The 20,671-nt window shown below is 38.5% G+C and overlaps 1 protein-coding gene across 3 annotated transcripts in view; it reads right to left on the bottom strand.

The window, feature by feature from the left end:
- Positions 1-20,326, bottom strand: part of rubcn (rubicon autophagy regulator) — a 60,919-nt gene extending 40,593 nt beyond the window's left edge. Inside the window, exons 1-7 of one of the 3 annotated variants that reach the window (XM_034179978.1) lie at positions 19,999-20,326; positions 13,908-14,061; positions 9,401-9,484; positions 4,196-4,355; positions 3,889-3,995; positions 3,403-3,616; positions 572-994 (exon numbers count right to left, since the gene is read on the bottom strand). In XM_034179978.1, the coding sequence (XP_034035869.1) occupies positions 572-994; positions 3,403-3,616; positions 3,889-3,995; positions 4,196-4,355; positions 9,401-9,484; positions 13,908-14,061; positions 19,999-20,024 (1,168 nt within the window). In that variant the 5' untranslated portion in view covers positions 20,025-20,326. The remainder of the gene's footprint in view (positions 1-571; positions 995-3,402; positions 3,617-3,888; positions 3,996-4,195; positions 4,356-9,400; positions 9,485-13,907; positions 14,062-19,998) is intronic. The other 2 variants (XM_034179977.1, XM_034179976.1) reach the window with 2 other exon arrangements.
- Positions 20,327-20,671: the final 345 nt, after the last annotated feature.

Below are 20,671 nucleotides of genomic sequence, written 5' to 3'. Positions count from 1 at the left end.
AGCAATACACACACAAAATAAACCTCTACAAATATAAAAACCACTGTGAAGATACTCCATCAGGGCAGTTTGTCCAGAGATGCAGGATTATAGCTTGATAACACAATATTTGAAGGCTGAAGTATTCATATTTAAAATAGTTTAAAACAATTTTGAGGACATGCGGTTACTCTGTTACAGCATAAAGTAATTTTATAATGAATACCAACTCTTGTGTTGCCATCAGTTAAAGCATGTGGATTTTACTGCTACAATAGGTTTGAAAGTCTGTGGGAACAGCTCCTCTTGGGGTACGGATGACAGTGAGGTAGCTTTTCAAGACTCAGATAACCAAAATTTGAACCAGCAAGACAATATTTAGTATGTAAACCAACATTAAAAGGGGAAAAAAGAATCCTAGCTTGATAAGGATTTGTCATTAAAATATATTTCCGATATCAATTTCTATAATGTTACCAAATTTAAAAACAGTTTTGGACAAAGGAGCAGGACCATTTTAGATTTAAAGGCCACAAAAGGAAAATAGTGAAAAACCATGGTGTGAACATAGATTATCCCATTCTTTACTTACCCTGTCTGAGTTTCTGACTGACACCAGTGTCAGAAAATGAGCGGGTGTGGCCTCGAGAGGACCGGCCCGGCACCTTTTGGCCTTCTGAAAAAGATGAGCGTCTGGCAGGGGGCGGGGCAACAGAACACCGCTGCACGGCCTGGTCCGGGGTCATGCTTTGATCACTGCTGGGACTGGTGCGTCGAGAGTCACGACTGCGTTGCCCAAGGTTACCAATAGCCAGATACTCTGGGCCATCATCACAGTCGCCTTCACTGCAGTCAACAGCCTCAGGAAGGAAGTAGGTGGGCGATGACTCCGTTAGGGAGATGTGAGGGGCCATCTGAGAGCCAGGAGGAGGCGTCACGCCCCGTTCACTCTCCCCTGTCTTGGACATACACACCCATGGAGGAGCTCCCAGGCTGCTGGCTGTAGAGGTAGTGCCTGCAATGGTACATTTATGCAAGGTGATGACAGTTGAGACATCAGTTTTCCCTCGCCCCACCACCCACAAAGATTTATAGGCCTATAGATTTTGAAGCCTTTTCACAAGATTAAACTAAATTGATGTGGAATGGACTGGGGTCCTTGTATTATGCTGGACAACAATTATTGAGTGTATTTTTATATTATACAAATAATGAATGTTTATGAGTTAAATGGTACGAATATTTCATGGAGGTGAAAGCTGAAATGTACCATTCAACGAGGGGTAGCCGAGTTGAATGGTTTGTTTCAGCTTTCACCGAATTAAATATTCATTCATTTGAAATAATATATAAAACAAATAACGAATGTTTTTACAACGGCTAAAACAGATCCTTCTCATTTGATATTTTATTAATTTATAAACAACAGAAAAAGGGACTAACATTTTGGTGTTCCACTGCTGCTTAAGTCTAAATTTTGATGTGTAGTCCGGTGATGCAGTGCACTGAAAAAAAAAAGACTGCAGTTCCTCAGTCCAGCCAGAAATCACATCAGCTTTCAGTCAGCTTACAGAGGAGTGGATTTTGTGTGTGTTACAAGAATTAGCTCCGTCAGTTAGCTCAATCAAATCGTCTCACTTGCGCATGTGCGTGCACACAACCGGGGTCGGCGCTTGTGTGTGTGCCTATACTGCAAAAAAAACTGTACTTGCTCAGTGCAGCAGGGGGGGGGGGGGGGTCAGAAATCAGTCCAGCTTTTCATTCTAACTTTCTGCTAACAGCCTCCAGATAGCACAGTGGATTTGTTTTGTGTGTGTGCGCGCAGAGTGCAATGGTACAACGTATGGAACCAAACTGCACTCTAAATGCAATGCAGAACAAATGGGACGAATAATCCATGTCATGTGACATACAAAGCAATCAAATGACAAGGATACACTCAGCCGTTATATAAAGCACTTTACACTGATACCTCAACATTCTTTCACACACCGTCAGTGTGCTGCCATACAAGGCGCTCAGTGCATACCGGGAGCAACTTAAGGCCTTGCCAAGGGGCTCTTAGTGAATTTTTGTTCTGACAGCGATTTGAACAGAGGATCCTCTGGTCACAAGCCCACCCACTTTAACCACTTGATCATCACTTCCCTTTAATAAAGGCAACAAAGCACTACAATGCTCAAGAGATACAGACTTCACTCATTTAAATCTTCTGCTGAACCCATTAAATTATACCATTTATTAAAATGTGTATTTTTTTTAATTAAAGTATTCTTTGATATTGATCACATATTTACTGTAGAAGATCTAAATCATTTTGTAAGCTTGTCGTATGACTGCTTGATACTCTTGATTATTACATGTAATCTGTTTGTATAAGAATTTCATTTGGGATTAAGAGTACTTTAACTTCACTGATGCATTTTAGCACATACAGCTAAAAACGGGGCATTTTTAAGAGTCTGCATCAACATATTCTTCAATAAGTTACTTGTGCTGGAACAATCCAGCTTTATATGGTTAAATCAGTCTGTCTATTCACATACAAACTGTAGACCATTCACAGTGTCGTCTGCCAGCTCCTCCTCCAGTACATGCTGCTTAAATTCCAACTGGTTGTTGACATCTTCATGGAAAAGTGCTAGAGTCCTGTTCTTAAAAACAACCCCAAGCTACTGTGTGGCATTACTGGTTATCAAGAGAACACTAACTACATTATAACAAAGTTATAAACTGGAATACCAGTTAGCAAATGTGTACTCCTTATGGACATGCAACTGATATAATGTAATACTAACTACACTGGCAAACTCTTCAGCAACTAAAATTTTGTACTGTAGTTTATTCTGGGGATTAGAATAGCAAATACTGCTGATTCATCCAATACATCACCGTCCTCCACTATGTCAGAACTTCAGATAAAGGCTACGAAACTAAAATGTATTAAGTACTAGAAAGAATTTAGAAGTATTAAGATGCATCTGATTTGATACATATGCCTCAATTAACACCTCAGACAACCAGGAAGAGCTGCTAAATGTCATCTTCATATAAGCAAAATGCAGTAGTAACTATCTATATACATAACAGTACAAAACGTGACCATCTTTGGCTTTAATGTGTCAACATACTGGCTTTCATAATGATTATACTATGATGTGCCTAATAGTAAGGGTAAGTACCATCACCATGTTTTGAAAATCTTATAAAACATGAAGGAAATCTACTAGATGGTTGTTGCCGAGATGTTGGTTAAAGTGATGAAAATTTCGGTTTTCCTTCTATAAGCCTGGCACAATTTTAATAAAACAGGCACATTTAGTTGAACTTTATGAAAATTGTGAATATTAAGCGGTCTGGATTTCATGAACACCAATTATGAGCTCATTCAAAAACTGTCTCTTCATCCCACTTTGTCCTCACTTGTGCTTTTGCTGCTTTGGGAGCTGAATCCCAATGTGCTGCTTGTGGTGTCTGAAGACTGGAGGAAGCAGCTAGAGGTGATGAGACTGCAGTTTGTAGTTTGTCCCATGAGAGTCGAGTCTGCTGACTGCCAGGCCCCACCAGCACCTGGCAACATACACAAACTCTGGCTCTTCAACAGGCCAAAGCATGGCAGGGTCCTCATTGGAGACAGCTGGATGATGAAGAGAACAAGAGGAAAAAAAGTTGAAACCCTTATTCTACATCCTCAACTTTCTACTGAAAGAAAGCCACCACAGATAGAGCCTTTTAACTCCGGCACACAAGTACATCACTCATATCTTGTACACATTACAAAGACTGAGATAAGACAATCATAACTGATACATTAAAATCCTATTAACCAAGATGATTCAAGTGTGACAATTTTAGCAGAACCTGGAGCTACACAGCATTCTTCAATGTGTGCATGAGAGCGACACCCACCCCCACAGTGTCTACCAGAGCCAGCAGTCTAGGGTTATTCTGCTCCACAGCTTCCAAACACTGGAACATGGCGGTCACATGGGGCTCGCTCAGCAGAAAGGCCTTGTCTAAAAAAGGTAGGGAGACACACATATGAAAACAAGGAAACAAGGGATGCAAGCAAATGAAACAAACAGCGGGACGCATGTAAAGAAGCAAAATGAAAATGGGACAGATAGAAAGTGAGCATAAACTAGTGACCTGCAAATCTAGAAAGTTACACAACATGGTAAAGTACACACTGTTACTTAAATATTATGATACTCACCATTATAGTATTTTCGTATATGTCCAACATGCTTGAGCAGAGGTCTGAGCTGAGCAGACAGCACGTGAACCTGCAAGCTGTGAAGCAACCAGCGCTCAGCCTTGTAGCTTTCACCCGTATTCTGCATGCCGCTGCTTCGAATCGGCTCCAAGTGGCTGAACTGTGGACAGAAATACAGCAGCGAGACAATTTATTATTATATTATTATTATTATTATGAGAGAAGAGAAGTTAGTGTGAGATGGTTTGCAAATATGACTACAAATTTCAGCTTTACAGGATACAAAGCATACGACATATTTTTATTAGTTGTATCACTGTTCAAACGTGCAGCTTACAAAGACTTTAGTTTGATTTTCCACCTTATAAATGTGCAGGAGCTCATATTTTGTCATCTTCTACCTCTGATTTTCTGCACATAAAATCTCTATCGGCAGTGGTTTTTGTTATTTGCTGTGTTCAAGTGTGGCACCTGATGCTGTTCAACCTAAGTGCAAAGTACCTTTTTACAATCACTTCTGTTGCCATTTACTAGAACACTACTACTTCCCGTTTGCCACAAAACTGGTTGTAAATCTTCACTTTTCCAATACGCACTCAACATGGTTTATATTTTGAAACAAATTTAAAGGCTTGCATAATCTGCATAAAGGTTGAATCACTACGAGGTCTGTTAGAAAAGTATCGGACCTTTTTATTTTTTTCAAAAACCTGATGGATTTGAATCATGTGTGCTTGTATGAGCAAACCTTGAACCTTCGTGCGAATGCGTGAACTTTTCCACGCCTGTCGATTGCATCATTTTCTGGTAAGCAGCCTTTGTGTGAGGTGTGTCATTTTTGTCATAATCAAATAATGATTTGTCATCATTATTTAATTGTATTCGTGATGTAAAGCAGTGGCTGTCCCAAAACTTCCTTTACCTGAATGATGGTAAAAATGAGATCATGGTGTTTGAGCGCTCTGGCATACCAAATGTGGTAACACCAAATTTTGGTGCTTTGGCTAACTATGTAAAACCAGCTGTCAAGAATTTGGGAGTGATATTTGACAGCTGTTTGAGGTTCGATCAACAGATAAATTCTGTTGTCAAAGCTAGTTTTTTCCAACTTCGCCTTTTGGCTAAAATAAAGCACTTTCTCAGTAGACGTGATCTTGAGATGGCCATTCATGCTTTCATCAGCTCCAGACTTGATTATTGTAATGCACTTCATTCAGGCATTAATCAGTCGTCTCTTGCACGTCTCCAATTGGTGCAGAATGCTGCTGTTCGTCTTTTAACAAACACTTTTAGACGTGAGGATATTGCACCCGTCCTGTACTCACTCCATTGGCTTCCAGTTCGTTTTAGAATTGATTTAAAAATTTTAATGTTTGTTTTTAAAGCTATTTATGGCCTTGCACCTCCCTACTTGTCTGAAATTTTAACTTTGCGCACCTACAGTAGGACATTAAGGGCGTCTGGCCAGCTTTACTTAGATGTTCCAAGGTCAAGATATAACCGCTGGGGTGATCATGCTTTCGCGGTAGCTGGCCCCAGACTGTGGAATGAGCTACCTCTTGAGTTACGTACTATTCCTGACCTAGCACTTTTAAAATCTAAGTTAAAGACTTATTTATTTAAACTGGCTTTTAACACTTAGTGGGGAGGTGACATGTTCTGTTATTTTTATGTGTTGTTTTAAAATTTTATTTTATATGTGTTTTATTTTTGTAAATTTGTGTTTTTAATGTTAAGCACTTTGGACACCAGTCGGTGCTGTAAAGCGCTTTATAAATAAATGTTGATTGATTGACTGATTGATTGTGTGTGTCGTGCGCTCGGCGTTTTTTCATTCCAAGGAAAAAGACGGAACGACTGGAGCAGCCGCATCAAATTTTGCCAGAAACTGGGCGACAGCCAGGTGGAAACCATTCGGAAGATTCAGACGGTTTTCGGTGACAATCCTATGGGCATCACACAGATTAAGGAGCGGTACAACCGGTTTAAAGACGTCCGCACAACGGTGGAGAGCGAGCCGCGCTCCGGGCGGCCATCAACATGCTGACATGACCAGATCATTTCCAAAGCGAACGCTGTGGTGATGCGGGACCGTCGTGTGACTATCTGAAAATTGCGGAAGAGGTGGACATCAGCACTTTTTTGTACATTCCACTGTGAAAGAAGATTTTGCCATGAAAAGAGTGGCGGCGAAATTCTTTCCTGAAGCTTCTGATGGTGGAGCAGAAGCGCCTCTGTGTTGAAGTCTCACAGGACATGTTGTGACATGCCCAACTCTTCCACAATTTCTCGGATAGTCACACGACTGAAAAGCCGTCTGAATCATCCGAATGGTTTCCACCTGGCTATTGCCCAGTTTCTGGCAAAATTTGATGCGGCGCTGCTCCCATCGTTCCGTCTTTTTCCTTGGAATGAAAAAACGCCGAGCACACGACACACGTCCCACACCCCACACAAAGGCTGCTTACCAGAAAATGGTGCAATCGACAGGCGTGGAAAAGTTCACGCATGCGCACGAAGGTTCAAGGTTGGCTCATGCAAGCACACTTGATTCAAATCCATCAGGTTTTTGAAAAAAAAAATAAAAAGGTCCGATACTTTTCTAACAGACCTCGTAATGTAACAACAACAATTACATGCATGTATATGAAAAAAGTGGTAACTGGCTTAAATTGCTTGTCACAATATTGTTACTGTATCTTTAACCTTGTTCTAACTTATTGGTGTGCAAATAATTAAATGCTGCTTTGTTTGAAATATTAAAATCAGTAAACAATATATGGTATGACGAGCAACAGCGAAACAATCTGATCACAGGTTGGAAAGGCAAGCTGTGAAACCTAATTGTACAGGAACAGTATAATGAAAATAACAGGCTGCAGAATCACAATAGTACGACTTCAAAAGACAATAACACAAGTATTCAAACTGTTGTGACTGCTGATGTGTGAATTGTATTTGGAATCCATCAACTTGCAAAACATGTAGGTTTTAAACACCATCAAACATAGTTTACAAATTAAAGTGTTTTTCCCCACAGTTAAAGTCTCTGATTTATAGTTTTTGGAGAGCAGAATTACCTAAAGAGGGTTTCTTTGCCAGCCAAAGTAACTGGTAGAGCAAATAATGGCATCTATCAAAGCTAAAATGTAAATTTTTGTAGTTACCAATATTTCATTGCTTATTTTGCTGTCAGGCTACTGTGATTCACAAGACTTAACTAAAAGGTATAGGGCCACTGAGCTTTTTAAGATTTAAGGCATAAATCTTATTTATCAGCCTTTAAGTAGTAGATTGATAATATGACATTACCAAGATTAAGATTCCCATTGTCTAGTAAAATTAATAAAAAGTTCCCCTGAAGGGTAAATTTTCAAAAAACAGACAACCTTGAACTACTGACAGTAGAGACCAACAGCAATGTATGTCATAGATGACGTGGTGGCTTCCCCAGACTTGCGCAAAGCATTATGGGAAGAACATGGTGGCAGCCAATCAGAGTACAGAAGTACAATGACGTATGCTGCTTGTTTCACTCTGGTTCCTCCTACAACATTGTGTATAAGCTAGCGAGAAAATCACTTCTAAAATGAAAAACGCTGTTTTTTTTTTAACCTGATAACACCTCTGGGGTGATTTACAAGACATTTCACAGACCTCAGCATCACATCAAGGTAACTTCCGGTCTTTTCAAAAGCTCATGCATGCGCACACACATCCTCCTGCAGATGGCGTTAAAAAGAAAAGAAAATATTCTTTATGGAATTCACCCCAGATAAATATGTTCTCTTGATTAAAATGAGCTGTAATTTTACAAGACGTTTCAAAAATAAACCGACATTATAATGCTGGGATTTCAGGAGATTCTAAATTTCGTCACTTTAGTGAAATGTGGGCACACTCTAGCTTTAAAAAAAAAAAAAAAACTGATGATTAAAAAAAAAGCAAGCTATGGAAATCAACAGCAATTCTGACATGAACACACAGGAATGTAAAATATGAAAGATAAACTTTTTGGGGGAGGTGAATGCACTGCTTTTACCAATGAGCATGTAAGTTGCATAAAATAAATAATAAAAATAAAGAGAACAAAAAAAATCCAATGTCTATCAAAGAATACCCAAAGACTAGAATCACTCCCCACTGCCATCTGCATGGGTGCAAACAATATATTTGGGTATAAGTCAAATTTAATGTACATATTTACTGCTAAAATCCCCTGTAATCACTAGCAGATCTCAGGGTGCATGTGCACTCACTTTTTTCCATCAAAGTATAGCTCCAAGTACCCTGCTCTCAACAGAAGGAGCCAAGCTAATTTAACAGTCCTGATTCAGATGCTGCATAGCAGCAGACTTAACAAGTGTCCTGTGTGTCCATCATGGCAAAACCATCACATGGACAACACCGAGATTTATGCACAAAGATTTATGCATTTTCCCCTGTGATACTTTGCCTTCAGAAATGCACCTGTGTGGTGTAAGACAGATGTTATTGAGAAGAACAGACATCTAATATCTCATGATCAGTGATAGAGCATTTCATGAAACAAGATATCTTGAACTCAACATATATTCTAGCAGGGAGAAAATGGAGAACAATGTCTGACTTTTGTTATGTCAATGAGTCAAAATCTGCCAAGCAGATAATACACCGATAATATTGTCAGGGAAACACAAAGCATTATCCCACAGAGAAATGTTGGCTGAGGTATCCGCTTGGTCAAAGCTGGTAGGGTTTGTTGTTTTTATAGCAATATTTAAACACTACACTGAGGTTGATGTCACACAACAGACAGAGGATGGGTAAACAAGAAAAATCTACCCATCATGAAGTCTATCAGAGTTTGTCAATCAGCCAAAATGCAAAACACTTCAATTTCTTTTGATTCACTTCTGTGGGTCTCCTTTATCATTTTATTTCACACTAATGTGTTGCTCATGGGGATCCATGAGCTGTAGATTGGGTGGTGTTTATAAACTAGGTAGCTCACATTTTTCAAGGGTGGTAATAAATTATGCAAAGTTTCTACAATGATTTGGAATGGCGTGAGTCCAGAATGTAATTATGAACACGTAGTGTTCACTGTTGGCTAATATCTAGAACAGTCATGTCCGAAGTATTCCAGAAAGGGCCCAGAGGGTGCAGGTTTTCTTTGCAGCCATTGACTCCAGCAGATAAATTTACGTCACACTGACCACATACCTGTTCAACATGTGAAGCAAGGTGGGGGCTGATGTAGCGAACACACCACACAAACTGCCAGTAGTCTCTCTGCTTATAGTAAACCTGAAACACAAATAAAGCTCTTAAAAGGCAGGATGTAGCAATAGCTAGAAGCAATAACTCACTCAGCCTTTATGGTGTATACTGGTATATCAGATATTCAATAATTAGTAGTGTAGCTTGTCCAACTGCTATAGCTTTTCCTATTTTTGCCTACAGTTAACTATGACTAGACTAATCAAAGCGCACAACTTTCTCAAAAATGCATGCACCAATTTCCTTAATTTCTTGCACATCTATTGAGTAGCCACACATCTGTCACAAACAGATGATACATCTGTTTGTGATATGATGCTTTCATTTCCATTTTTTCCAGTTTGTATAATAAACACTGTCCATTTGTTGACAAAATATACAGAAATCAATATAGCAATAAACCATGGATAACTAAGGGGCTTCAGAGGGCATGTAAAAAGAAAAACTTACTATATAAACAATTCATAAAACTATGAACTAAGGAAGCTGAAAGTAAGTATAAAACATATAAGAATAAGTTAATCAATATCGTGAGACTCAGTAAAAAAAAAAGATATGATAATGAGTTACTTGTCAAAAATAGAAATAACATCAAAAACACATGGAACATATTAAATGAAATAGTAAAAAAAGAATAGAATAACTAGAGATTATCCTTCATTTTTTCAGAGTAACAACTACATCGCGATTGATAACGGCGAGTCTATTGCTGAACACTTTAATGAATACTTCGTTAATGTGGGTAAAAATCTTGCCAGTAAAATTGACTCATCAACTAATAACTTCTGGGTAAATAATTCAACGTTTAACAAATCTGTTTCAATGTTCATTGGTGGTACTCATGAAAGGGAAATACTTGATCTGGTTCATGGTTCAAAAAAGTAAGAAATCGACTGATTTTAATCATTTGGATATGGCTTTATTAAAAAAAAGTTATTGATTGTACAGTAAAACCGTTCAATTACATTTGCAATATGTCACTAAGTACTGGTAAATTTCCTTGTCAAATGAAAATAGCCAAAGTAATTCCTCTGTTTAAAACTGGTGACAAACACACATTTTCTAATTATAGACCTATATCACTCCTGCCACAATTTTCCAAAATTTTGGAAAAAATATTTGCTAAAAGATTAAATGAGTATTTACTGAAGCACAACATCATTTGTGAAGAACAATATGGATTCAGAAGGTCTCGAACTACATCACAGGCTTTGATGGACTTTGTGGAAAGTATAGCAACTGCAATTGACAATAAACAATATACAGTAGGTGTTTTTTTTTTTTTTACTTACAGAAAGCGTTTGACACAATTAACTGTTGGGAAAGTGTCGGTACACGGACCCACAACAGGGGGCGCAAAGGAACGGACAATGGAGTAGGTCAAATAACAACACTTTACTGTTGTGAATGTGCACAACAAATACAACAGATTACAACAATAGATCAGAATCAATTCACAAAGGTGTCGTGTGGGCAGGCTCGAAGATAGGAGACACCTGTCCAAAGCAGAACCGGAACCACACGATTTCCTCTGCCACCAGACCCCGGGAATACTGGAGCCGCCAAGTCCCAAACTCCCAGGTGGCCACTGCCTCCGCGTGTCGGACCTGGTACTGCTGGCGAGGAACAAAAACACAATTAAAGGTGGGCGCGTTTGCACCCAGTAATCCGCACGGCAGGAAAGCTACCTCCACCTCTCGTTGGAAAAAAGGTCTGTTATCACTCACAAAAATCACAAAAGGTTACTGTCAAGCAGTCAGCTGAGAATATTACCTTCCAGGTAGAACGATATCTCGGCAAAGAGGTGGAGACATCGCCCTGCTTATGTACCCCTGCTGATTGGTAACAGCTGTTGCAGGTGATGCGTGACAGCTGTCACCCTAGCTGCTCCTGTGAGGCGGCTGCGCCCTCTGGTGCCTGGAGCCCGCACTCCAGGCAGGGCGCCCTCTGGTGGTGGGCCAGCAGTACCTCCTCTTCTGGCGGCCCACACAACATTAACCATGGAATACTATTAACTAAACTGCAGAAATATGGAATCAGAGGTCTGGCATATGAATGGATAACTAGTTATTTACAAGGCAGATTTCAGTATGTTCAATTCAATAATGCAAATTCTGAACTCAGGGAAGTCACATGTGGGGTGCCGCAGGGCTCAGTGCTGGGTCCTTTGTTGTTTATAATCTATATAAATGATATAAGTTGGGTGTCGAGTTCACTGAGATGTGTCCTTTTTGCGGATGATACAACTGTGTTCTGTAGCAGAGAAAAAACTGGAAAAATTTAAGGTTTGGTTTGACGCTATTAAGTTGTCACTCAACCTTGGGAAAACCAAACGTATTATATTTGGAAATAAACAGGCACCCAAATGTAAAAATTTAACTATAAACAATAAGGAAATTGAGTTAGTAAGAGAGAATAAATTTTTAGGTGTTATAATTGATAATAAACTTAGCTGGAAACTACATATAAATTATGTGAAATCAAAATTGTCAAAAACTATAGCCATTTTGTATAAAGCCAAAAACGTACTGCCACAAGAAGGGTTACTTACTTTATATCATTCTCTGATGGTACCATATATGACATATTGTGTTGAGTCATGGGGAAACACAAATCAAACACCAATCCAATATTCCTTTTGCAAAAACGAGCCATACGAATCATCTGCAATAAACATTATCGTGAACCAACTCATTCTCTATTTGTGTCTTTAAATTTATTAAAATTCATAGATTTGGTCGATTACATTACAATTCAAACTTTGTTTCAAGCGAAAACCAAGCCTTACCGAGACATGTCCAGAGTCTGTTCAGATTGAGGGAATCCAGATATAGCTTAAGAGGTTGTGCAATTTTTATGAAACCACCAGTAAGAACAAATGTAAAGGGTTTTTGTGTGTCTGTGGTTGGGGTGAAGAAATGGAAGGAATGTTCAACAGAGGTTAGAATGAGTGGTACCTTAGTAAGATTTAAGAAACTACTCAAAAAGAACATCATGTCTAGGTATCATAAAGAAGCAAATATAATTTGATTTATAGGGAATGTTCAATTTATAAGTGGGATTTATTGTATATTTGAATGTGTGGATATATATATATATATATATATATATATATATATATATGGCACAGCCCAAGCAGAGGGTCACCCCCAAGAGCCTGGTCTGCTTGAGGTTTCTTCCTTATAGGGAGTTTTTCCTCACCAGAGTTGCCTAGTGCTTGCTCTGGGGGTTGGTTGGTAAGGTTAGTCCTTACTTGTGTAAAGTGCCTTGATTTGACTTTCTTGTGATCTGGTACTATATAAATATAATTACAAGTGAATAGTATATTGAAGTGTATGTCTGTGTGTCGACATGTAGTAGTGAATTTGTATTTATGTAAATATGAATGATTAGAATTGATGGACTTGTACTAGCAGGGGTGGGTGCTAATAAGCTTTGCTTCAGCCCACACCCTTTCAGACTCACTAGTTTTGTTTATGCGTTTGTGGAATTGTTCATTTTTTTCTATTTGAATATTTTGTGTGCTGAGTAAAAACTTTGTCACTTTGTCATATCTGCATCCACGTGGCCTTATCAAGTGGATGGGCCCACAGCACTGGAGTACCTAGGTACAGGATAACACTCAGGGAACTGCGTCATGTGGGTATAGTGTCACGAACAGCATTTCCTTACAATTCAGGCATCAAGACTGACACAAAGTCATTCAAACAAGGATGGCAGTCTCACAACCACACTGTGACCAGAAACTCGAATACTTCAGATACCTCCAGCAACTTAATGACTCCACAAGCTCTTCCAAGAGAATTCTTGTCTACACAAGTAGAACTGACAATGTAAAATAGCTGCCAAGTGATAATGTCAAAGTTCTGGAGAAAATATGGTATAAACGAATTGCTCTATAACCATTACATTTATTTCTGACAAGTGAATGTGCACGCTCGTACTATATCATACAAAATTTGTAATGAATTTGAAAACACTACCTGGCAAAAACACTCTGGAAAGCCACTCGGGTAATTATAAATTTTGTGTCAAGATATACTTCAGCATACAAGACTAAGACCAGTTTTGCATTCAGTTCACAAAACTTTCCTTGCACAACGAAAAAAGGATCTAATGACAGCATCACCCATAGTTTCTCCCCAACATACTACTTCTGTTTTTCACGTACGTACTTCTAGAAATTTCCACCAGAACCAGGATATTCAGACAGTTACTGGTAGAGATCTGGATGGATCATACCCAGTATAAGGATTAACAAGGCTTTAGGAGCTTTAATACTTTTATGGTCAAGTAAACATTTCTACATTTGATTTTACTGCCTTGTTCTTGAACCTGAGGTAATCTACAGCTGCCACTCTGCTTATAGTAGCAAACAGCATGCATCTTACATACAAAAGATACATAATCAGTGGAGTATTTCTTTAAAACGTGTGTGTGTGTTCTTGACCTGTTCATTCTTCAATCCATGGCTCAGGATATTATTCATGTCCTTGTGTAGTCGCTGAAGGCCACCGTAGCGTGACCACACATTAGGGTTATTGGTGGACACAAGGCCCTCCACTGTGGTCTTCAGACTAGATAACAACTTCCAGTGTTCTCTCCTAGTACAACATGACAGAATAGAGGCAGGTGAGTGAGGATGTTAGGACAGCAGTGCAGCTGTTTAAACAATGACTCAAACTACATCTTCTGGAGAGAAAAAATAAATAAATAAATAAAAATAGTTTTTAGCAGTAACAGGATTTTCCAGACAATAAGTCGCAGGGTTGATTTTACTAGTTCTAAGGTCCTGCAACTATACACACACATATCTCAGAGGTGGGACGAAGTCACTGTCAAGTCATTCTTAAGTCATGAATCTGCAAGTCCCAAGTCAAGTCAGCTTGCAAACAATTGGTGGTCATTATGACTTGAGACTTTGTCCCACCTCTGAGATATATATATATATATACACACATATACACACACACATATGCACACACACAGAGTACATACAATGCATCCAGAAAGTATTCAGAGCACTTCACTTTTTCCACATTTTATGTTACAGCCTTATTCCAAAATGGATTAAATTCATCCCCCCCCCCCCCCCCCCCCCCCCCCGCAAAAAAAAAAAATTCTGCTCACAACACCCCATAATGACAACATGATTTTTTTGTAAATTTATTCTAAATAAAAAAACAACTAGGAAGTCATGTGTACACATACCAGCAGTTTTACGCTTGCGCAACTTAGACAAAGCACATACAGTGGCTTGCAAAAGAATTCATACCCCTTGGTATTTCACACATTTTAATTTGTTTATGGTCTTTCAAATACAAAAAGTAAATCAGGCTTCTCAATATAAAATTTCTAAATAATCTTCCTTAGACTCAAACTGAAACTAAATCTCTACAACTTCATATAAATTAATTAAAACTATAAAAGCCAAGATGATGGGTTGCATAAGTAATCAGCCCCTTTGGTATAATACCTGTAAATAATCAGTTTAATTGCCACTTTTCTTCAGACAAGTCAGGGGATGGATATATGAACATTTCCAAGTCACTGAATATGTCTTGGACTTTATTTACATAAGTAATGAAGAAATACACACAGTATGGCACTCTATGGTAAATCTATGTAGCCAGTTCTCAAAAACTGAGTGACTGTGCAAGAAGTGAGGAAAGACACCAAGACAACCCAGAAGAAGTTACAGGCTTCTGTGGCTGTGATTGGAGAAATTGTGCATAGTGCATGTTTTGCATTTTGTATCACCAGTTATACAGTTTCATGATGAAGTGGTAAAGAGGAGGGTTTTCTTTCATCAAAACATTAAATCTAGGCTTCTGGCAAATTGTAGCTGAACTTTCAGGTCTTCTAATTTTTTCAGGCAGCAGCATAACAGGCCATTACTCTGTTATAACGCTAGCGAGATCTATGATTATACATATATTTTAGATAGCTTTGAGCAAGTCTTTTTCAAAAACTGACTGTCCAAATGGTGGCTCACTGATGAAATCACTAACTGCTCTTAATTTTACTGTTTTACATTGAAACCTAGCATTTCAACCAAGTTTAAATAATTTCCAAGTTTTTCTAAGTAAATCTGTAAACTTTAACCATGTAATCACAAATGTATCATTTGTAAATGACAAATTTAGGGTGGAATCAAATGTTATTTGTCGTATTTTTTGTTTGCATCTACAAGTACGCCATTGCAACAACAAGATGCTGGGAGGGAGTGAAATTACTCACTACCAAACAAAGACATGAAAGTAAGATGTACTAATACAAATGAGGTGAAATAATAAATCTGCATTCTGAGAGACTAAAAATTTATATTGCTTTATCAGTCATTTTTTCAACTCATGGCCAAAAGCTTTGTCGGGCTGATTTTCAATAAATTTACATATACAAATGTGATTAAAAACTTAAAATGATAAATTATTTATTGCTTGAACATAGGGCTGCAGCTATCGGTTATTTTAGTAATTGAGTAATCGGATGAAAAGTACTTTTCCGTTTTTAAAACAACATCAACAATCCAGGGCTCTCCCTAAGCAATGGCACAATGTCGCTGCACCATCACACAGATTGTCAAATTTAGTGTATCCCTTTCTGTTTTCCTGGGTAATTATTTTTTCACATCTTTACAAGTTTTGGATCTTTCCTTGACATTTTGCTGAAATGGTGATGGGATGTGGCTTCTTCACCCCCAACTTGTAATATTTAACCATTTTTAAGTTTTTTTTTTTCTCTTTAAGGTTGGTGGACTGGGTTACTGCGTGAATTTTTCCTTTATCCCCCTTTCTCTGCAATTTAGCAGATGCATTTCAGCTTGAGATTGAACATGCAAGTCTCACAGTTTTTTTTTTTTTATTTAACTTACCATGTTTGTGAAGCATTGTGTGTTGCCCAAAAAAGCGAAAATTAAAAAGTGAAACACAAATCACAGAAGAAAGAGTAGACCTTCTTTCAGAGACTGTTTGTCAATGTGGCCGGGGATGGAACTGTGACTCGCCTGGTGTGAGGAAAGTGCTGACCCCTCACACCAGGCAGAGAGAGACATCAGCCGGTCGCATAGCAAACGTTGACTGTGGGTACTCAATAGTTGCTCCCAACATACAGCAGAGAGCAGCCAGCAGACCAAACCATGTGTTTTTTAAAAACAGACAAGCATTTAAAGTGAAGCAGTGTAAGTCTATTTCAGATGATGAGCGTGGACCGTCCTTCTCTTAAAAGGCTTTATTTTACTCTATGTGTCACATTGGAAAGCTGTAGCTTTTGGTGCTACATTGATTAGCTCTTACATGCCTTATGGACATGCTCTAGTCTTCTTCTGTTTTTATTTCTGGGACATTACAGCGCCAGACACAAGGCTTGCATATGTACTACAACATTAAACAGAGCTTTGAGGCACAGAATTTGCCTCAAACATTTTTTGTAATTGAAATATTTGAGTTACTCTACTAATCGTTGCAGCTCTACTTGAATGCTCATCTTGGGCTTTCAGCCTTTTCAGCTTTGTAAAAAGAAAGAACCGTCAAAATCCTTCATTAAACAATCTGTAGTTATTTTACAGATTAAAGGCTTCGTGTTTCCAAAAGTCTTTGTCTCCTCAACAGGAGAAAACACTAAACTCACTCATTGTCACATGAAAACAAAAGTTATAGTTTTTACGGAATGTTTATCAACTGTACAAGCTGCTTAATATTTACAAATGATCACATGATCATTCGTAAACAATGGACAACACTCATTAAAGCAGCTAATGATTAAACAATCATCTTCAGCTCACAGCCTCACTTTGTGAAACAGGAAAGTGTGAAAAACTATGATTCAGAAAGTTTTCATCCAGGTTTTATCCTTAAAAGCGCAGGTTTGATAATGAAATCAATCCAGGTTTCAGCTCTTGTTCAAATAAGACTATTATTAAAGGACTTATGTTGTTTAGAAAAAAAGTACTGCAATCCCACTCAAAAATGTTGAAAGAAAAAAAAAAAAGATCAAAAACCTGTCTGGTTTGTAGCAAAGTCCTCCTGCCCACAGCACTACTTGATTTGTTAGAGAAATTCAACCTGTCAGTGCTAAAGCCTACTGTCCCACAGGCTGGCATAGAAGATTATAGCAGTTCACAGACTGAAGCTGTCAGCTGTGTTTATTTATTTGTTAATTTATTCAACTTCATAATGTTATATTTATAGCTCCTTGGACTTTGTGTGAACATAATGTTGAAAGGTTCTGTGAATTTTACATATGCTGCAAAACATTTAAAGAAAGTTTTGTGTAAAGAATGTATTATGCTAAATTTTGACACCTTTTTGTCACTTTTTACAACAAGCAAATATCTGCCTCAAATATTGAAATCTGCCTCCAAACCTTGCCAATAAATTGGTACTGGCCCTTAAAAATGCATATCGGTTGACCCCTATTATTAATTGTGTCAGAATGCACACAATTACACGATTGTGCATCTAGAATTTTTATTTTTTTCCCCACAGGGAGCATGCCCCCACATCCCTTAGAGGAGCGTTGCACTGACAGTGTGAGGGCAAGACCTGCAATATTTCCATTCAGCCTTGCAAGGGGGAGTTCCCTGCATTTGTGCAAAACCAATGGTGTATCTGGATGTGTCGATGTGTGAGTGCAAAAGTTCAAGGAGCAAAATTCCACAAGGCTCAAAATGATTGTTGGTATTAAGGATTAAATTTACAATGCTCTCTTTGGTGCCCGTTCCTGCCAAGGTGCTGCACTAAAGAGGCTTAAAAACAGATTTACGCACAAAATCAAGAATATTTTTATTGTTTTAACTGTTATTCAGACAACACATCTGACAATGTCATATGTTCTACAATTCTGTAATTTTTACTTCCAGCAACCATCTCACAAAATAATCAATGCATTCTGTATATTATGCATTGTAAATCAAATACTACATTAATACAATTATGAGCAGAGCTTTTAAAATGTGTCATATTCATTCTTGCATCTGTCACATCCCTTGTAGCCACAATAACAACGCTTCAAAGGTTTTGCATTTGTACTGGATACACATGCTCTCTGGATAAATATCTTGGATGTGTACACACATAGGGGCACTGTGGCCCTGGTGAGCTAGTTAAAAGTAGAGCACAGTCCAAACCTTGTGGTCACCATAACTGATAGACATGTACTAAATTGAGATACTTCAACTATATGTATGTACACTTTCATACTTTTTAACCAACTTAATATTAAGGTTGCATATCCCCTATATTATTAAAAGGAATGCACAACCAATCACAAATTTAAGTGCATTTTTTGGGAGGATTTGCAAAATTGCACTAATAAATCAGTAATCCCTTTCATTCATTCCAACAACAAAGTGGCTACGTACATCCGTATCTTCTGCAGGACTACGGACCGAGGTTCACTGAAGATACGGACAATGTACTGATGAGTTTTGAAGCTTTGCCAGACCTTTAGCCGCATGGTACAGGTACGAACATATTTGCATATTCTGACTGGTCGGTAAGACACCCTCCGTATCTTTAGAACGGTCACTGTAGATACGGGTCCATACCCATAGCCACGGCCTTCCAACAAAACCAAATATACCTCAGCATCTGAAAAACCTCTACTGATAATCATTACTACCAATAACTTTTTTTTGTGAGAATAATATAACTGGCAGGACAGCTATGGAAAGCAACAGTCTCCACAGCCAGCAATCAATTCACCCTACTGAGGTCTCAAATCCCGCGAGATCTCAGAAAGGTGGCTTTCACTGTACATATGATGGTTTCACAGCTACAGAGAGCAGTGCGCTCACTTCCTAAAATAGTAGTAGCATTCATCTTTCTTGATATGCATTACACAGTAATTACTGTGATGGACTCACTCACAGTCATCTACTTTTTTGGGGGGGGGGGCGTACAAGCCCTAGCCGTAGAAGGGGAAAGAAAAATGAATTCTGCAAGAACAGATCAAACAAAGTGAGCAATTTTTAGGGACTTTTGGGATTTAGTCTTGTTTTCAGACATCGCTGCTTATTTCACTTGCGACATCTGGCAACAGTGATTTCAGCCCCAATTATTCTCTCTTTGCGTACAAGCTTGACTGTTATTTACAACGTGCCCCAATTAAAAATTGCTAAACGTATGCAATATTTTTATTAAAACACTATAGTATTGCCACAAATGTTTGTGTAAAAATAAATAAAGTGTTCTTTTTAACTGCAATAGCTTTTTTCAAGTCTACATGTTCTGCAACTAAAAACAACCAAACACACAACGCCATGAAAAGTGTGTCTACTAACAAATTAGTAAGTTTCTCGTTTAGCAGTAACTGCTTCGTACTACAAATTGTCACTATCTAGCTGTCACTGCTGGACATGACGTTTGCTAACCTAGCCTAGCCGCTAACAAACGCAGCTAACCTCAACGCCAGCTTACAGTTATGTCATTTATGTTAAAGCTTACTTTCGCAGAGAAGAATTTTAAGAAGTTGTTATACGTTTCAAGCAGGTTTTTACACTGTTCTTCGCGATAACGTTATATTTTGGCACCGTCACCCACCTGCGCTCCTCCGACTCGATTTCCATGTCCTCTTGCCCGTGAGCACCCCACAACCTGCTGGTGTCCCGTCGGTCTCTGCTGTTTTTTTAATAACCGGACTTTACCTCGAAATTAGCCTCAGGTTTTCCTCCATCTATCCCCCGCCTCCTTTATTAGCGTCCAAGCAGCGGAAGAAAATGGTGAAAGAGGCCGTAGCAGCTGTAGCAGAGAGTAGGCGGAGAGCGGCGCTGCCCGCTTTACTTTACCGACACTCCTATAACCCCCATGAAATATAATATATAGCTCGTGTATTTCTGGCTGAACCCGAGTTTGTTTGTTTGTTTGTTTTAACAAAAAAAAAAAAGATCCCGTTCCTTGTTGTCCTACATTGTGTCCACTACACTGTTGAAACGTATGAAATGGGACAAGGCTAAGAACAAACTTTGAGAAATGCCGCCACCTGCTGCTAGAAAATAGTATTGCGGTGATGGCTGCCGCCCCCGAGTTTCAATCATAGAGCTCTATACTTTTGTTTCAGCTCTTGATTATTAAAGGACATCAGTTAACTTTTTATATGTATACCAAGTCAGTGGATGAATATGAACATTTCCAAGCCAATTAATATGTCTTCAACTTTTACATCAATCATTAGGAAATTCAAACAGTATGGTACTGTATGGTAAATCTGTCTGGA

This window comes from Thalassophryne amazonica, chromosome 10 (genome assembly GCF_902500255.1).
Source record: "Thalassophryne amazonica chromosome 10, fThaAma1.1, whole genome shotgun sequence".
Taxonomy (NCBI): Eukaryota; Metazoa; Chordata; class Actinopteri; order Batrachoidiformes; family Batrachoididae; genus Thalassophryne; species Thalassophryne amazonica.
The sequence above is the reverse complement of the archived record's forward strand: the minus strand, read 5'-3'. Positions and strand labels throughout refer to the sequence as shown.